At 44.7% G+C, this 16,253-nt stretch overlaps 1 protein-coding gene across 4 annotated transcripts in view; it reads right to left on the bottom strand.

Annotated features, from left to right (window-relative positions):
- The window catches only part of PC (pyruvate carboxylase), a 2,056,240-nt gene that overhangs the window by 968,382 nt on the left and 1,071,605 nt on the right, over positions 1 to 16,253 (bottom strand). For all 4 annotated transcript variants that reach the window (XM_085625491.1, XM_085625492.1, XM_085625493.1 and 1 more), the window contains one exon: positions 9,460 to 9,622. In XM_085625491.1, coding sequence (XP_085481617.1) covers positions 9,460 to 9,622 — 163 coding nt within the window. The remainder of the gene's footprint in view (positions 1 to 9,459; positions 9,623 to 16,253) is intronic.

Below are 16,253 nucleotides of genomic sequence, written 5' to 3' on the forward strand. Positions count from 1 at the left end.
AATGGTGAGAATCACATGAAAACCAATGGCTGAAGAGTGTGACGCAAGAGTCATTCTTCTGTCACCCTTTCTGTACTTCTTTTCAAACAATTCATGACATGAAGTCTTCCACGCGACTAGAGTTGTGAATAACTAAAGATAAGCGAGAAATATGATCAGTAAACTCTAATGTTGGCTTGTGTGAAAATAGTGTGGTACCTTGCCAAGCGGAACACGGCTCTGTGCTTCAGACCCTATGGGAAGTTTCAAACATGGTAGCGGGCAACCATTAGTCTGTTCTCCGATCCTAAAACAGCAGAAGGTCCTTCAGAAAGTTGCAGGAAGGTTACCTCTGCGCAGTCCTACTTACAGCTTTACATATGCCAAAAGATACGGCAATCTTAAACAAGATTGGGATTCTCCAATACATCAAGATTGACAAAATAGTAACCAGAAAGTCAAGCACCAGGAGAATTTCCAGCTCTTGGAAGCATGGCTCAGGCTGAAGAGTAAAGTGTAAATGGAGAAAGTCAGGAAGATTTTAGGCTGAGGGTTTTGGGGGACATCACCTGGGTCTTTCAGGCGACACCAGGATAAACACAATGTGTATTTTTTGATTGAGATAACGATAACAAATAGCTTTATTCGACAGTTGTGTCATAAAAGCAAAACACAATACATTACATTATACATATTAAGATAATAAATAATTGAATCTAAAACCATTTAAAAATGAATTAAACAGTAAGTACTGCCGAGTGAATTAATTGTAGAGCCATTAAAATACATATACACACAATTGACCCATGCAATTCATATCATAATTAAACCTAAACTTCATGGCTGAGGCCATTATAATCAGGTACCCTCAAGCAACATCCTGGATCTGATGGACCAGGCCCAGCCTAGAAACTTAGCCATGGCAATTGTTATTGGCTGTAATGAATCCGTTGTAAGAATTCTTAGTGCCTCACCATGCTTCTTAAAACCCAAAAGCTTACAGATAGGAATGACCCACATGGCCCGAGGCTTTTTATACAATGGGCAAAAAAACAAGTGGCTGACCGTTTCTTCTTTGTCTAAGCATTTTGGGCAATCTTTCATAGTAATCCGAGCCCAATTACCAGTAAAAGATCTAACCGGTAGGGTACCGATCCTCATTTGGAAGTATAACTTCCTATCTGAAGGTTTTTCAATAAAATCCCAATAATGTTCTAGCGCTGGATTTATCTTCAATTCAAGTGATCGGCCTGTCAGATGTTTTGTAGCACCCTTTGCTCGTATTGATGCCATTGTCATATCCCAGTATTTCTCTTTCAAAAGCTTCTTTGACGGGAAAGAAGCATTTAGGGGGTCATCCCAGAGATCAATCAGACCTAGGTTCACCAGTAGCAACCTTATCCCCCCTAACCATTTAATCCTATGGAAACGATCTGAATCCATTACATCTTTTAGCCCTCTAGCATAGTGTGAAAGGTCCCCCGTGCACCACAATCTTCGCCAATATAAAAGAGGGCGAAGTTTAGCCAAATCCCTTATTGGTTTCCTCACTAGGTCAAGCAATAGTGGGCACATAGGGGTACTTTTTGGGGCGCCCACAGCCCTATGTAAACAAGAATTTTCAGCAGCCGTTATAGTACGTAGGTTCTGGAACCCCCATAGTTCCGCACCATACAGTGTAGAGCTTAGCACTTTCAGAGCATAAATCTCCATAAACGGGCCAATTGGTTTGAAGAACGAGGTTTTAAAGTTAGCTGCAAGGATCCCGGCCTGTTTATGCTTTAGGGTAGCTGTATTGATTTGCTTGGACCAGCTCATATCTGACTGAAGCGTAACCCCCAGATAGGGGAAGGCATCTACTTTTTCAAGGGGTACATTGTTCATAAATACCTTACCCCGAAAGGATTTGTGCTCATTGAATGTCATACATTTATTTTTTTCAGTATTAACTATAAGACCCCGAGTTGTGCAAAAATCCTCAAACCTTCTAAGTGCCTTTTGTAAGCCACTAGGGGTCTTAGAAAATATCAGTGTATCGTCCACGAACATGAGGACAGGTATATGTTGTTTTGCCAATACAGGGGCATCGGTGGGGGTCTCCTGGAGGAAATCAACTACCCCATTCATGAAGAGCGAAAACAGAGTAGGCGCAAGCACACAACCCTGGCGCACACCTCTTTCAACGGGAAATGAATCAGTGACCTCACCCCTTATCCCCCACCGAACCCGCGCATGGTTGTCCTCATGTAGGCGGACGACCAAGGACAGCAGATCAGCTGGCATCGCCATTTCACTCAAAACAGCCCACAGCTTGCGTCGTGGTACCAGATCGAAGGCTGCTTTCAGATCAGCAAATACCACATACAGAGCTCCCTTACCCAATACGACTGTTTTCCAATATATATTGGTAAAACGAAAGACCTGATCAATAGTACTCGTAAGGGGACGAAAGCCTGCTTGCAATGGAGTAAGGATGTGCTAATCGTCCATCCATGCCTGGAGCTTTTGAAGGATCAATCTGCCCATGACCTTTTGCATGGAGTTTATAAGACTTATTGGCCTATAATTGGCTGCAGCGGATTTATCCCCCTTTTTAAAAAACGGTATTATCTTGGCACCTTTCCAAGGGGCCGGAATTGGTGCCCCACAAGCAATAGCATTAGCTAGAGGTCTTATGTACAGGCGCCACGAGGATTTATAGTTTAGAAATACATCACCAGGGATATTATCCATTCCAGGAGCACGGTTGGGGGTAATGGTATCCAGAGCCCTATCCACTTCCCTTAGCGAAAACACCTCCCCAGAGAAGAAGGTTATATCAATAGGACCCATAGTTCGTTTGTCCTCCACAGAGGCGTACTGGGGTATGAAGTATTCCACCCAAAGATGGTGGGCAACATTGTTCTGTGGGGGATCCAGAATCCCTCCCCTATCCCATTTATACGTATCCCAAAATGCTTTGGGGTTTCGTAACATACATGCTTCTTTAAGCTCTATCCATCTTGCCTGGTCCCAGAGTCTTTTTGCAGCTTTAACAGCTTTTTTAAAGGAGTCCCGTGCCAGTCTTACTTTTGCTAGGTCTCCTTCCCCTATAGCTAGCCCCAGGTTTCTCCGCAACTTACAACAGTTATCAGTAAACCATCCATTAGTTTTCATTTTCTTGCCCTGGCAGCTTTTCACAGGCTTCTGAAAGAACAGTCTTATTTGTTCAAATAATGCTGTATGCATCTCAGTTATATGGGTCAGGGGAACCGGATTTCTTTCACCTATACCCCAAACTTCTAGTACCCTATCCACCTCATTATTCATTGCGGTAAGTGTTGCCTGGGAACTTAAAACGTTATTCCATCTCAGATATCGTGTATCGTTAGTCAGTACCAGGTCACCGGCCTTTACCACTGGTGTAACCAGTTTAGCTTCCCCTAGCAAGCCATCCACTGTGATAGTGAGCGGGTCATGGTCACTTTCCACTCTGGTTACAACGACCATGTCCCTCACACAATGCCACAGAGATAGGCCTACCAAAACGTAATCAATGCGGCTCGCCCTACGACCATTATTAAAGGTGTTAGCCACATTCTTGTCAGAAGGTGTACGCCCGTTTACGGCCCTCAACCGTTGCCCAATGCACAACCCTTTCAATTCACTCCTAATCGGATTCCGATCCCAAGACACTTCTAGGGGGTGGGTCAGGGATTATAAAGTAATCTGACAGCACAGTCACTCTCCCCTCTGAGGTCTTTCAGGCGACACCAGGATAAACACAATGTGTATTTTTTTATTGCAATCGGATAGCAAAAAGCTTGTGGTTAGCACTTTATGAAAAATGTACCACAGACACCTCAGAGATAATGCAGTGGTGTATCCAAGCTCTTGCCCAGATCCAGCACTAACATGGGAAGTGAGAAGCATACATGTGACCGCCCAAACTAGCTCGCTGTTGCGAACCTGGTTCTTTATGTCCTCGATTGAGCACATGCGGCTGTACCTCCTCACATTCAATAACGGGCCATCATCAGCATATTTGTGCAGCAGGAATGAGACCTGCCTAACATTTACTGTACAAGGTCTTGGACCAAACACGCCCGTTCTGTCCTCTCTTATGAGGATAGTTCTGACAGTGAGGGACCTTACAGGGTCATCCACAGAGTCATTCTGTTCAACTATCAAGCCATTATGAGGCAGTGCACGTGTCACTTTACTGGAGACTCGAGTAGAAACAAAGTTTTGTGTTCCTCAAGCCTTAAATACCCGCCACTTTACGTGTGAAAGGACATCCACGAAATCCTCTGTCACTTCTCAACTAGATATTCTGAAATTCCATGTCGAAAGATCTCCCTCTACAATGAGCTTCTGAGCTCAAGGAAGCCTCATGGAAAACACTGTTTCTTTAACAGGTTGAGAGATCACTCTGACCCTGGTGTTAAACACTTACTTAGAAGTTCCGCTACCTCAAGGATGGGGGCAGGTACAGACTATACCCATCTCCAGAGTTCAGCAATATTTCCAAACACCACCCCACGCTTCTAGGTCAAGCCGCCTGTAAACAACAGTTTGATGAACAAGTTCATAAAGTTCACAGACAAAGACATCTCATGCAGGGGTTTGGACTTCAAGTTGGTTGGCCAACTGTGGTTCAGCAGCAATTGGGTCCGGGCCCCGCTGTCGAAAATTCAAGCAGGTGAGTGTAGGTCATTCATGGGAAGAGGGTGAAAGGGAACATAAGAAAGACACATGAATGTGTTTGGAGCAGAGAAAAACAACCAGAGGAATCCTCACAGAAACTTCCTCTGCGCCAAGGGACTGCTTTGGAGGGGTGGCGAGCACAAATCATTTCAATCAAACTGTAGAAGCTTCTGGAAGCCCTTCCAGTAGCAGGCACTGGGGATGCCAAGCGCTGAGTGTCGAAATCTGGCTGGAGAGGTAGCACAGCTGCAAGTTAAAAGCGGATACCCACAGAGAAACAGTCTTAACAGCAGGTATGCAAAAGCACTCTGAAAAAGCAAACCCGCAGACTGCTATAAAAATCAATGAATATGCTTTAGGAAAAGAGCTGACAAAGTCACATCAGGCGACCTTAAAGAGAACAATGCATTAAACATAATTTGACTCCGCGATTAAAGACTGGCAAATACATAAACTGTACCATCATAAGAGGCTTTTAGCACAGTCTAGATCATGGGTACTCAAACATTTACCCAGGGGGCACAATGAATGGTCTGTGGTGTCACCGACGGCCTCACTGATGCCATCAGAGTAGCAGTAGGGGGTCTGGATGGGTCATCAAGGATTGTGTAATGAGGTCTAAAAAAATGTTAACTAAAAGGGCAAGCATTCATTTGCAGGTGAATAATGCTTGCCCGTTGATTAAAAAAAAAAAAGCGGAATACTGGTGTTCAGCAACTAAACAGCAGACCATGCTTTTACTCACCAGGGGGGCAGCATGTAAAGGTCAAGAGGGCCGTACTTTGAGTATCACCGGTCTATAAGAAGAGGCTACCAGAGCCATTTACCGAGACTATAAACATTTAACTACAGTCATGTGCTTACTGTTGCTACAAACACAGTGTAGCATAAGTATCACATGCATAATATAGACAGACAAGGACTAGAAACAAAGCACATGCAACATTGGATTTAGTCTAGCAAGGTACTCTGTACACAAGAAATCCTTTATACACGGTTCTCAGCGTGGGTATAACCTGACAGGAAGGAATGGACAGTAGAGGTGGGCATGCCAACAAGTTAACAGGGCGAGCCGAGCCAGAGCCAATCTAAGATTTTGGCTTGGGCCTTAGAGCTCGTGCACAAGCTGAGACTCGAAAATGTTTGCTATGGAAATCATACAACAAACATCGCATAAAATATGATATAGTCTCTTCAATACTTAAAGTGTGTTTCTTTAACATGTGGAAGCTTTGGCATTAATACATCTCATTATAACACTGCACTGAGAAGTACTTATTAAAATGTTTAGACAAACCATTAGTGAACTAAGAGGAAAGACAATTGTCATGTAAACCACGTACGTGGCACAAATTATTATAGAGCAAACACGATAGGTTTTAACAACTGGTATAATGAACTCCCATATTTGAAAGTGTTTTCACATTCGAAAAGAAAAAAGTTTTGGTAAAGTAAAATATTTGCCTAAGATCACACAATTTAAACAGGAAAGACAATTTATCCAGGTTTCTTGTTTCACTTTGTACAAATCAGCCACTAAATGGGTATCTATTTGTCTTCCCATTTTTATATTAACACTTTGCGGTTACTTCTTTGTGGATTTTTCTGTAGTTTTTGTATAGCACAACCTTGATCAAAGGTATCAGAGAGCTTAACATGAGCACCAGTTACATTACATATGGCCACATTCATTTAGGCAAAGGAAGATTAAGAGATTTGCCAAGAATCACAGGATGTTGACCCAACTCGGACTAGAACTGGTGCCCCAGTTCCAAAACCGGCAGCTCTGGCCGTGACATCACATTCTGAGCAGAGGGTGGCAGGCAGAAAAAAAACACATGAAAACTCAGCTGGTCATGAGCGCGAAGTTCCAACTGGACCGCCAGATAGTCCAGAGCCAGGCTTCGGGCTCAAGCTGTTCCTCTTCCTGCGAGTCCTTAGTGTGTGCCCATCCTATTTGGCCTCATCTCCAATACCTGGTTTAAGATTTGCCTAACCTTCATTAACTTTTCATTTACCTTTAATACGTTATCAAATGCATCTGTAAGCTAATAGAGCAGATGTGGCATAATAGCTAAAGCGGTTAACCTCGAAGCTGGGGAACTGGGTTCGAGACTCGTCAGGGATGCCCAACATTCTGTGTTTCTGGGAAAATCAATTAATCTCCCCGTGCTGAACAAAATGAATGTGTCTGTAACGCAACCGGTGCGCATGTAAAGCGCTCCAATACTTTTGGGTCGAGTTCGTGCTATATAAAACTCCAACGCAAAAAGAACGAAAAACATACCACATGAGAAATTACTTATTGAAATTTGAAGGTTAAAGGGTCATGGGTGACAGTTATTTATGAGGTAAAAACAGTAACGATTTAAAGATGCCCAAGTATTTGCCATCAATATATTAAGTAAGACTTACTAGATACTAGAAAACAGCACATATTTGACTAGTATATTAGTGTTTGGGACACAGTATTGCCCAGGCCTCCAAAACAATCCTGACAGTCTAGTACATAAGTGAACAGGCAAAATGATAAAGTATGGACTAGGATTCACAAAAGAGTATTCATATAAACATGTGCCCTCGAACCACCCCAAGACAAAGAGAACAGGAGTAAACCAGTTAACCCAGTTGAGACCGGGTAATTATTGTAACAATAGAACAACGTCTCAACAGGTAGATCAAGCAGGGGGTGGGCTGGTTAAATACCATATCAATCACATAGCACAGGAAGGAAACAAGGGAGACCGAAGGAGGGTGAGAAGATTCTTATTTGCATATAGAGGCACATAATTACAACTAAATTGCAGTAAACATAACAATCAGATGTGCACACAAAGTGTTGTGGAGAATAAACGGCGCAGTGACATAACTGATTATGGAACAACGTGAGGCGGCGCAAAGGAATAGTAAGGTAATCAGTGAAGGTCAAACAAAGTATTTACAATCACAAAACATATTTACATTGTGGTGACCCATAAAAATGCCGCAATTGGTGTTGTAGAGTCAAGCGCGTTTCAACCTTTCTAACTTGAGGTCATCATCAGGACGATGGTTACACAATTCAATTTGGGGTGCTCGGTAGGCATTCAATGTGAGGGAGGAGGGGAATCCAGAAGATGGATCCTATACATCTGGCACCCAAGGGCGAAATGACTTGAGGAAGCAATCAAATGCGGGGGGGAGATCGGAGATGGCAAGTCCAACGTGGAGGGACACAAGCGAGTGCAATGAAGGGCAATGCTCGGAAAATTGGGCGTGGGTGGTGGTGGGTTAAGTCCAATGAGTGTACAAACTCGTTAAGAGGCTACGGGAGCCGGAATAAATCCAGACGAGGTCGGGGACGAGTGAAGTGTCTCTCGAACCACCCCAGACATTTAAGGAAATTCGGGTGGAATTTAACAAGACTTAAAAATACTGTAAATGTGTTTAGGATTACATAATGTATAAACCATACACTGGATTAGCAAAATAGTTGTCTAGGTATTGACCCAAAGAACGTGTAGTTCAGATTGAGACAAATCAGATTTTCTTTTCATAACCCACTGAACTTCAAGGCCTTTGAGGATCCTCAGGTTAGAGATGATAATGTCACCAGGAGGCTAAAATTGATGAAGTATTGAGGACAGGTATTAGCGGGTGGTTTGAGCAATGTAAGGGTCAGGCCTTTCCTACTCTCCAATGGCCCATCCCCTGTAAACTATTTTATATAGGCAGGTTGCATTCTTGGGAATGGGTGGGAGAGCGTCATATCTTCAAAGTGTCAAATTTACTGAGCGGTCCATGGCGCGATCTACAGAGTGTTAACCCACATCCTCTAACAGACTCGTAGAAGAGATACGAAATGCAAAAAATGGCACAAGAGGCAACCACAAATTAACTGGAGATATTTAAGCAAGACGAAAGGATTACATTGGCCTTCCAACTAAAACTGAAGCTTACCCAAAGCCATACTTTTTGCAACTAAAACTTCTCAACGGTTCGGTTCTAATGAAAATGATTTCTCTTAGGAGCAGCTTTAACAGCAACCATATGGTCTTAGATTGCATTCTCCTAGCACCAACACCATTGTACTATGATTTGGACTATCGAAAACTCGATTTCTAGCTAGGCATACTCGAGATCAAAGAAGTTCAATAGTTTTCCACACAGTACAGGCATACGAACGATCAAAACTGCTTTGCTGGCGGGTTAGTGCTTCACTTACATGCTTGTGACCAAGAAACTGTGATCTGGTTCCATTGAAGGTGAAACCAATCATGCTAGAAGGAGGTGGGGATAGCTTGTTGACCAGGAAAACTTTCATTCAGGCTTGAAGAGTGCCAGGGTAGTAATCTGCTCTCATGCTCTGTTAACTAGGTATATTCAAGTTGAGGCACATGGCATTATCAACCATCCCTCTCCAGGATTTGAGCCTTTAGCTACATCCTCGCTACCAAAGGGTTGAGAACCGAGAAAATATGCTGAAGTAATCTGTAGCACAAACAGACACACAAGCTAAAGGGTAGCATTTTCGCTGACAGACACCCTTACTACTTTTAATTATCACATACTAGATTTGAACATACACCAATGACAGGAGAATGTGGGGGGGAAGTGTACAGTTTCCACTGATAACCTGTAGATGTGTGTTTTTCAAATGTTGAGCTCGCCAGGCACAAGTATGACTGTCTCAAGTTTTTCATAGGCCTTGGCCTTCTAAGAAGTGTTCCATGTCACATATAGGCCAGTCAACCAATTCTTCTACATCTAGAACCAGGGACAAATTCTAAAAACGTAGGCATCTTCCAATCCTACCTCAATGCGGCCAGTGTCTGGCTGGAATCCCCGCGATGGATCCTCCGTGGTGACCCTGCACTGTATGGCGCAGCCATTGATGCGGATATTGTCCTGTTTAAGGCCTAAGTCAGGGAGGCTTTTACCTTCTGCAACATGGATCTGGGCATGCACAAGGTCAACGCTGTGGAGAAAAAAGAAAAACAAAAGTTGAATTAAGACAAGAAAGCAACTTACCAGATACAGATATGGGTCACAAAAACAATGCTCATAGTAAAGGACAGATACATGACTGGACTATCATTTTTAGGTATTGCTTATCAGATTGAGCAAAGCTGTCTGTTTGTGAAATGCAATTGCTTACCACTGGCTTGCTTTATTGTCAATCAAAGGTAATTGTTTTGCGTGGTGCCACATGCACAGTGCACGACTGGAGGAATCTGCCTTTCAGTAGCGGCTCCTCCGCTATGGCGTAGGAGCATCACCGCCCTGCTTTTGAACAGTGAAAGTTAAGGAAATATATAATAATATTAACTTTAAATTATTATCATTTTAGGTTTCTTTTGCGGGTGGGCGGGGCTGCTCTGCTCTCGGAGCAGGGCACAGGAGGAGTAGTTTGCCCACTCCGAAGTGCACAATGACTGTTTGGTTGGCCGTCTTGGGCCACCCAAGACAGTCATGCGCACTTTCCCTGTTCTCCATGTAGGCTGCCTTACAGCCTGCGCGGAGAACATGCCCAGGCCCCCAGTCCCTAGTTGAGCGTCGAACCAGGATGCTCCAAACCAATTGCAGCGTTGTGATTGGTCAGGGGAGCGTGGCTGTTCTTCCTGGCTTTCTGTTCCTCGAGTTTCCTTAACCCGTTCCGTGCTCATGACGGAACCACTCCGTCATGAGCCACGGGCGCCGTGTGCTCATGACGGAGTGGTTCCGTCATGCTGCGGCCGTTGGCGGCCGCTCCGCCCACGCGACGCTAATTCCCCGCCTGTGCGGGCGATTAGCGCAGTGGGCGGAGTCGTGACGGAACCACTCCGTCATGAGCACAGCTCACGAGCACGGCGGCGCCGCAGTGCCCCCAAACCCCCCCAGCGCCGCGGCGGAATTCGTGCCGCGGCGAAGGGGTTAAGAGAGCAGGAGCAGAGGAAAGACGAGGCACCCTTGCTCTCCAGTTCTGCTCAGATTTGTTTCCACAGAGAACGACTATGTGACGTGAGTGCTGAGGTCTGTGTGCAGCCGGTGAGTGCTGAGGTCTGTGTGCAGCCGGTGAGTGCTGAGGTCTGTGTGCAGATGGTGAGTGCTGAGGTCTGTGTGCAGCCGGTGAGTGCTGAGGTCTGTGTGCAGCCGGTGAGTGCTGAGGTCTGTGTGCAGCCGGTGGGTGCTGAGGTCTGTGCGTAGCCGGGTAGTTGCGCAATGCAAAAAATAAAATAAAACAAATAAAATATAAACTTACCTTGCCGCTAGGTCCCGCATCTCTGCTCCTGCTCTCTTAACCCCAGCGCCGCGGCGGAATTCGTGCCGCGGCGAAGGGGTTAAGAGAGCAGGAGCAGAGATGCGGGACCTAGCGGCAAGGTAAGTTTATATTTTATTTGTTTTATTTTATTTTTTGCATTGCGCAACTACCCGGCTACGCACAGACCTCAGCACCCACTGGCTGCACACAGACCTCAGCACTCACCGGCTGCACACAGACCTCAGCACTCACCGGCTGCACACAGACCTCAGCACTCACCGGCTGCACACAGACCTCAGCACTCACCGGCTGCACACAGACCTCAGCACTCACGTCACATAGTCGTTCTCTGTGGAAACAAATCTGAGCAGAACTGGAGAGCAAGGGTGCCTCGTCTTTCCCTGCCTCCTCTTTTATTTAGAAATTGCCTCTACTGGACTTTTATGGAAAAAGGGAAGGCGGTCTTTTGTGTCAAACGAGAAACAATTCTAGGCTTCAAAACTTATATTCAGCCAAGAATGTTTGAATAAAGAAAAGCAAACGGTCGCCGATTGTCTAAATGATCAGCTGTCTTTTAACAGATACGTTATTTTTGGGGCCACTTTGAACAATCGTCACTAATGAGGGATACTGTCTTAGTTCAAGCTAGCGACAGGCAAACAAAGATTAGTTTATTCTTGATTTGTCAATAGCCAAGGAGCAGAACGGAGGCCAGAGAGGGAGGAAAGAGAAGGTTGAAAGAAGCTAGGGAGACAAATGGTTAAGAGAGATGTGAGAGGTTAGAAGAGACAAAAATAGAAGGGAGTGAGTGGAAAAGAGATAAGGTTAGGACAAAAGGAGCAGAGGAGAATGGAAGAAAAGACATAAAAGGGGCAGAGATGGGGAGAAGATATTGGTAAGAGAAAAGATGGCTAGAGTGTTGAAGGAGAACAGAATGAGAAATTAAAGGAAGATACACTGAAGCGAGGGGAGTGCAAAGGGAAAATGGAGAAGAGGAAAAGGACAAAGGAAAGAATAGAGGAGTGGATGAGGAGAGGTTATCAAGAGTTTGAAGTCTGAAACCGCTCCAGAAGGATGGATAATGCTTCTGCACAATCTCAGTTGCTTTGCAGTCCGGCGGCCTGGGGGCCAGAATCAGAGGTGTATCCTAGAATCAACACTACATTTGGAAGAGCATCACCAGGTGAATTTCCTTCATGATAACATGGTGAAGGAAACACCAGAGGTGGATTCTTTGACTTTATTGTTCCACCAGAAATAGGAGGATTGTCTGTAACCATCCAGCTACAAATCCTTCCCTAGGCGTGCCCACCACAAGCGGTAAAGCAGGGCCCTTTCACTTCTCTGGCCCACCTCCTGAAGAATGTGGATCTGAAGACCCTCACAGCACAAGGTCTTTTGAAAGCAATTCTCCACTTATACAAAGGGCAGGGTCTGCTTCAGCAGGCTGTCAGTCAGCCACTAACATGCTATGAATGCTTATTTTGGATAGGCCGTGACTGATTGATGCAAAGTCCTTCCTGGTCCAAATTCATTCACGAGCACAGATTCCAGAGGTACACAGTGAGAAGGTTTGAAACAAATTGAAAAAAATAAATAAAAAAAAGATTTTTTTAAAACATATTTTATTGGTTTTCAGGGTTTCGCAATACAAAAGTACCATAATAGACGTTTGTAGCATCCGTATTCTTTACATACCACACCTTGGTTCGTACATAATACAATTCCGTCGCTACATAGATACATTCTTTTGTACCCTAGGATAAGTGTTTCAAGTCCTGCCGGGGTATCCACCCCCTTTATTAATGTCTTTGCAGTATGTATGCTTGTAAAACGATGCCCAACTCCCCCCCACCCGTTCCACCCCCGTCTCACTTGTATGTCTGTGCCCTGTGCGTTTTGGATTTTCGATTGTATACTCAACCCGGTTTACTTATATATTTTATACAACACCTTCCCCATGTACTATCAACAGAAAAACATCCGGCGCCCTTCTTTGTGGACAGTGCTGCATTCTGTGCAGGGTCCTAAGCTTCGCCTACCGATCTTATCGCTTCCATCATTATATCCCATTCCATTGCTATTGGAATTTTTCGCAGCCCCTTGAGTTCTTCTGTACGTAATGCCGCGCTCTCTGCAGCGCCCCATTTCACCATTTCCGAATGCCATGTCAGTGTGTCTGGGGGCCTCCGCGATTTCCAACGCATAGTTATATTACGCTTAGCTAGAATGAGCGCTAGATCTATAAAGCGGTATTGTACTTTATGCCTTGAGGCTTGTTTGTGGAGCCCCAAGATGCATTCTTCCAGTGTATTCTGTATGTCCCGGTTTGTCGCTTCCCCTATCCTCTGTCGGACGGCGTCCCAGTATCCCCGCACCTTGGGGCAGGTCCACAACATATGTAATAGGCACGCTCCCTCTAATAAGCATCGCGGGCAGTAGTGTGGAGTATGCGGGAACATTCGATTTAATTTGTGTGGGTAAGATAAGCACGGTGCACTACCATTGTCTGTATAAATTTGAACTTTGCGTTCCTAGATGTCTTCCGTGGGTGTTCCAGTATCCATGTCCATTCTCTGTCCGTGATGGCTCTACCTATGTCCCTCTCCCATGCAGCCCTCAGTGTAGTAAGGTCGGCTGCCGTATGCGTGCTAATACCGGTGTAGATCCATCGGATAAGGTGTCTACCTCTCCCCATATTATATAACGTCCTAACTAGCGCATTGGTTATGGGTTCCTGTCTTTGCGGGGCCCAGTGTATCCGGATGTATCTGAGCAATGCAGCGTGTATGATCTATAAATGTGCCGGGGCCCCAGTTTCATCTACGAAGGTGTCATGGTCTAATAATGTGCTATCGCCGAAAAGATCTGCCATTGTGCTAATTCCTGCATCCAGCCAGGGCTGCAACAAATTTAAAAAAATCTTGAGGACAAACACACAAATCTGCTGGGGAGATATGGGCTTGCTCACAGCCATTCCAAATGAGGGTAACATTGGGGAGTAGTTATTTTTTCAGGGTACTTCCTTGAAAGAAATCAAATATATGCCAAAAACAAACACTTTCTCAAGGCGCGAAGACCTCCCTTTGTGTAGGAAAACCAAGGACCCCCATTTGCTAAAGCACAAGGTTTTGGATTGGTTTTGCATTGGACACAAGGGGTAAAATAAAGCAGTGTTAGGCTATGTGATTTTGCACCAGATCCCATACAACAGCCACTGGAAACAGTGTTTTTGTAACCTCTCACCCCAAGTACCACGAACTTGAAGTTAACCCAGAAATGTCAAACCCTGACCAAGTTGCTTGGGAATCCTGCTTTAAAGCACATCCGTGGGTCGCGGTGGCCTGATGCAGAGGAGACCTGTTATGCAGGTTTCTTGCAATCTTGCAGGAGTGCAGTGCTTCACACACACACCTAAACAGCATGGATGCAGCACATACAACCTTGCCATAATTTGATCAAAAGCACCCTGAAGAATACCGAGACTGGTTATCCAAACTGCTGCGCTGCCAGACCTGAAAGGTAGACAAGGCGGTGGCAGCGAGAGAGGATCTGCTCCGTGCTTGTTATTCTGAAGCTGTCACACACAGGCCCTCAACAAAGGCTGATTAGTGAGCCAAGCCAAAGGAACTGTCAAAAGGTGAGAACGCTATTGCGGCGCAGCGTGCACTTGATCAGAACAAAGTCGCCATCCATGTCACGGATGCGACAAAAAGTGCCAGTACAGCACAGCATGGTCATGGTGACCATAATCACCTTAGAGATAGACATTCAACACTGATGGGGTGTCAGGTCCAACTAGGCGTTCAGAGGAAAAGCAAAGGCTGAAATGGCTTAAAGAACAAGCACTGGCAGAGCCAACAGGTCAGGCCTTTGGAACCAATTGGTTTTGTCAATGGTTTTTAAAGATTATGTGCGGCATGGCTGAAGGAAACAAAAACAACCAAAAACACAAAAAGGTGCTATGACCAGGCCACTGTGGCCGGATCCGTTTGTAGGGACATGCACGCACATGCCTCCAAAATGTGCCGGTGCTTTAGTTAGTGATTCAATTTGGCTTGATAAATAAAAGGTTGTGCAAAAGCGTTTTTTTAAGTGAGTGAGGGTAGCAAGAAGAAGAGCAGGGGTGGTGGAAACACTAAGATCGCAGGTGGGGAGAAGCATCACGGAGGGCAGGGTCGGAAGCACCACAGAGGGTCGCTGGAGAAGTACATAACATTGGCAAGAGAGAGAGAGCAATGTGAAGTACAGGGGAACAGGAGCACACTGGTGAAAGAGTATAGCATGGACCGGGGAGAAGCCAACAGGCGATAAAGCAATGCAGGGAAGAAGCACACAATGGCAACGATAGATATATGTTTTTTCATGCTTTTCTGTTTTCACTCTATGTGGAAACACTATGTTAACATCTTTGGTGTATATACGATTTCATAATGTGTTTTTAATCATGTAATTTTGTATTATTGAAAAAAGAAATTATCTTCATAATCTAGCGGGTCCATATAGAAGAAATACAGGTCGTATGGGAGTTATTCTATCTTTTTACAATGGCAACCACAACATAGAGGGGCGTGGGGGACAAGCACACAGGCAAGAGCAACATGGAGTACAGTGGAGGGGCAAAGAGAAGTACACAAGAGACAGCTGGAAAACATGCACTCTTGCAGTGCTTAACCAAAACGTAAAAAGGAGTGCTTGAAAAGTAAGCAGTGGAAGGACACAAGAAATGAGGCCATGCTTTAGGGGAGGGACAAAATGAAGGAGATGAAGAAAAGCCCACACAACCAGTCTTGGAAGCATTATAGGTTGTTTTATTATGAGCATGCCACATAATGCAATTAACACTGTTTTCTAATTCCCACTGCACATCAATTAAAATGTACAAGGCAACCAAATAGGGATATTACTCAAATGTGCATCTCCCCATCATGCACTCGCCCCGTCACAGCAACATCCTACCATAGAGTTCTTGGAAGCGGGATTGACTACGTTTGTAAAGGCTGCTTTATTAAAAGCATTACACGCAATGCAACACTACATTTTCCTATTCCCACGGCACAGCAATTGAAATGCACAAGGCAACCAAATAGGAAGCTTACTCAAATGTGCATCTCCCTATTATGCACTCGCCATAGGATTCACAGCAACATCCTATCAAAGAGTTCCTTCTAAATGTTAACATACTGATTTCCATAGAATAGGCTGACAGGTTTATCGATAGCATTAGAAGACGACATGTACATGTTTCATAACCTTTGATGTGACATAGCTTTATAGATACCTAGAGGCATAGTTTTAGACGAAAACAAGTTACTCAAGAGTAAACAAATGCAAACGTAGGCCACAACTTTCCACGAAAGCAACAACT

Source organism: Triturus cristatus, chromosome 9 (genome assembly GCF_964204655.1).
Source record: "Triturus cristatus chromosome 9, aTriCri1.1, whole genome shotgun sequence".
In the NCBI taxonomy this organism is placed as follows: Eukaryota; Metazoa; Chordata; class Amphibia; order Caudata; family Salamandridae; genus Triturus; species Triturus cristatus.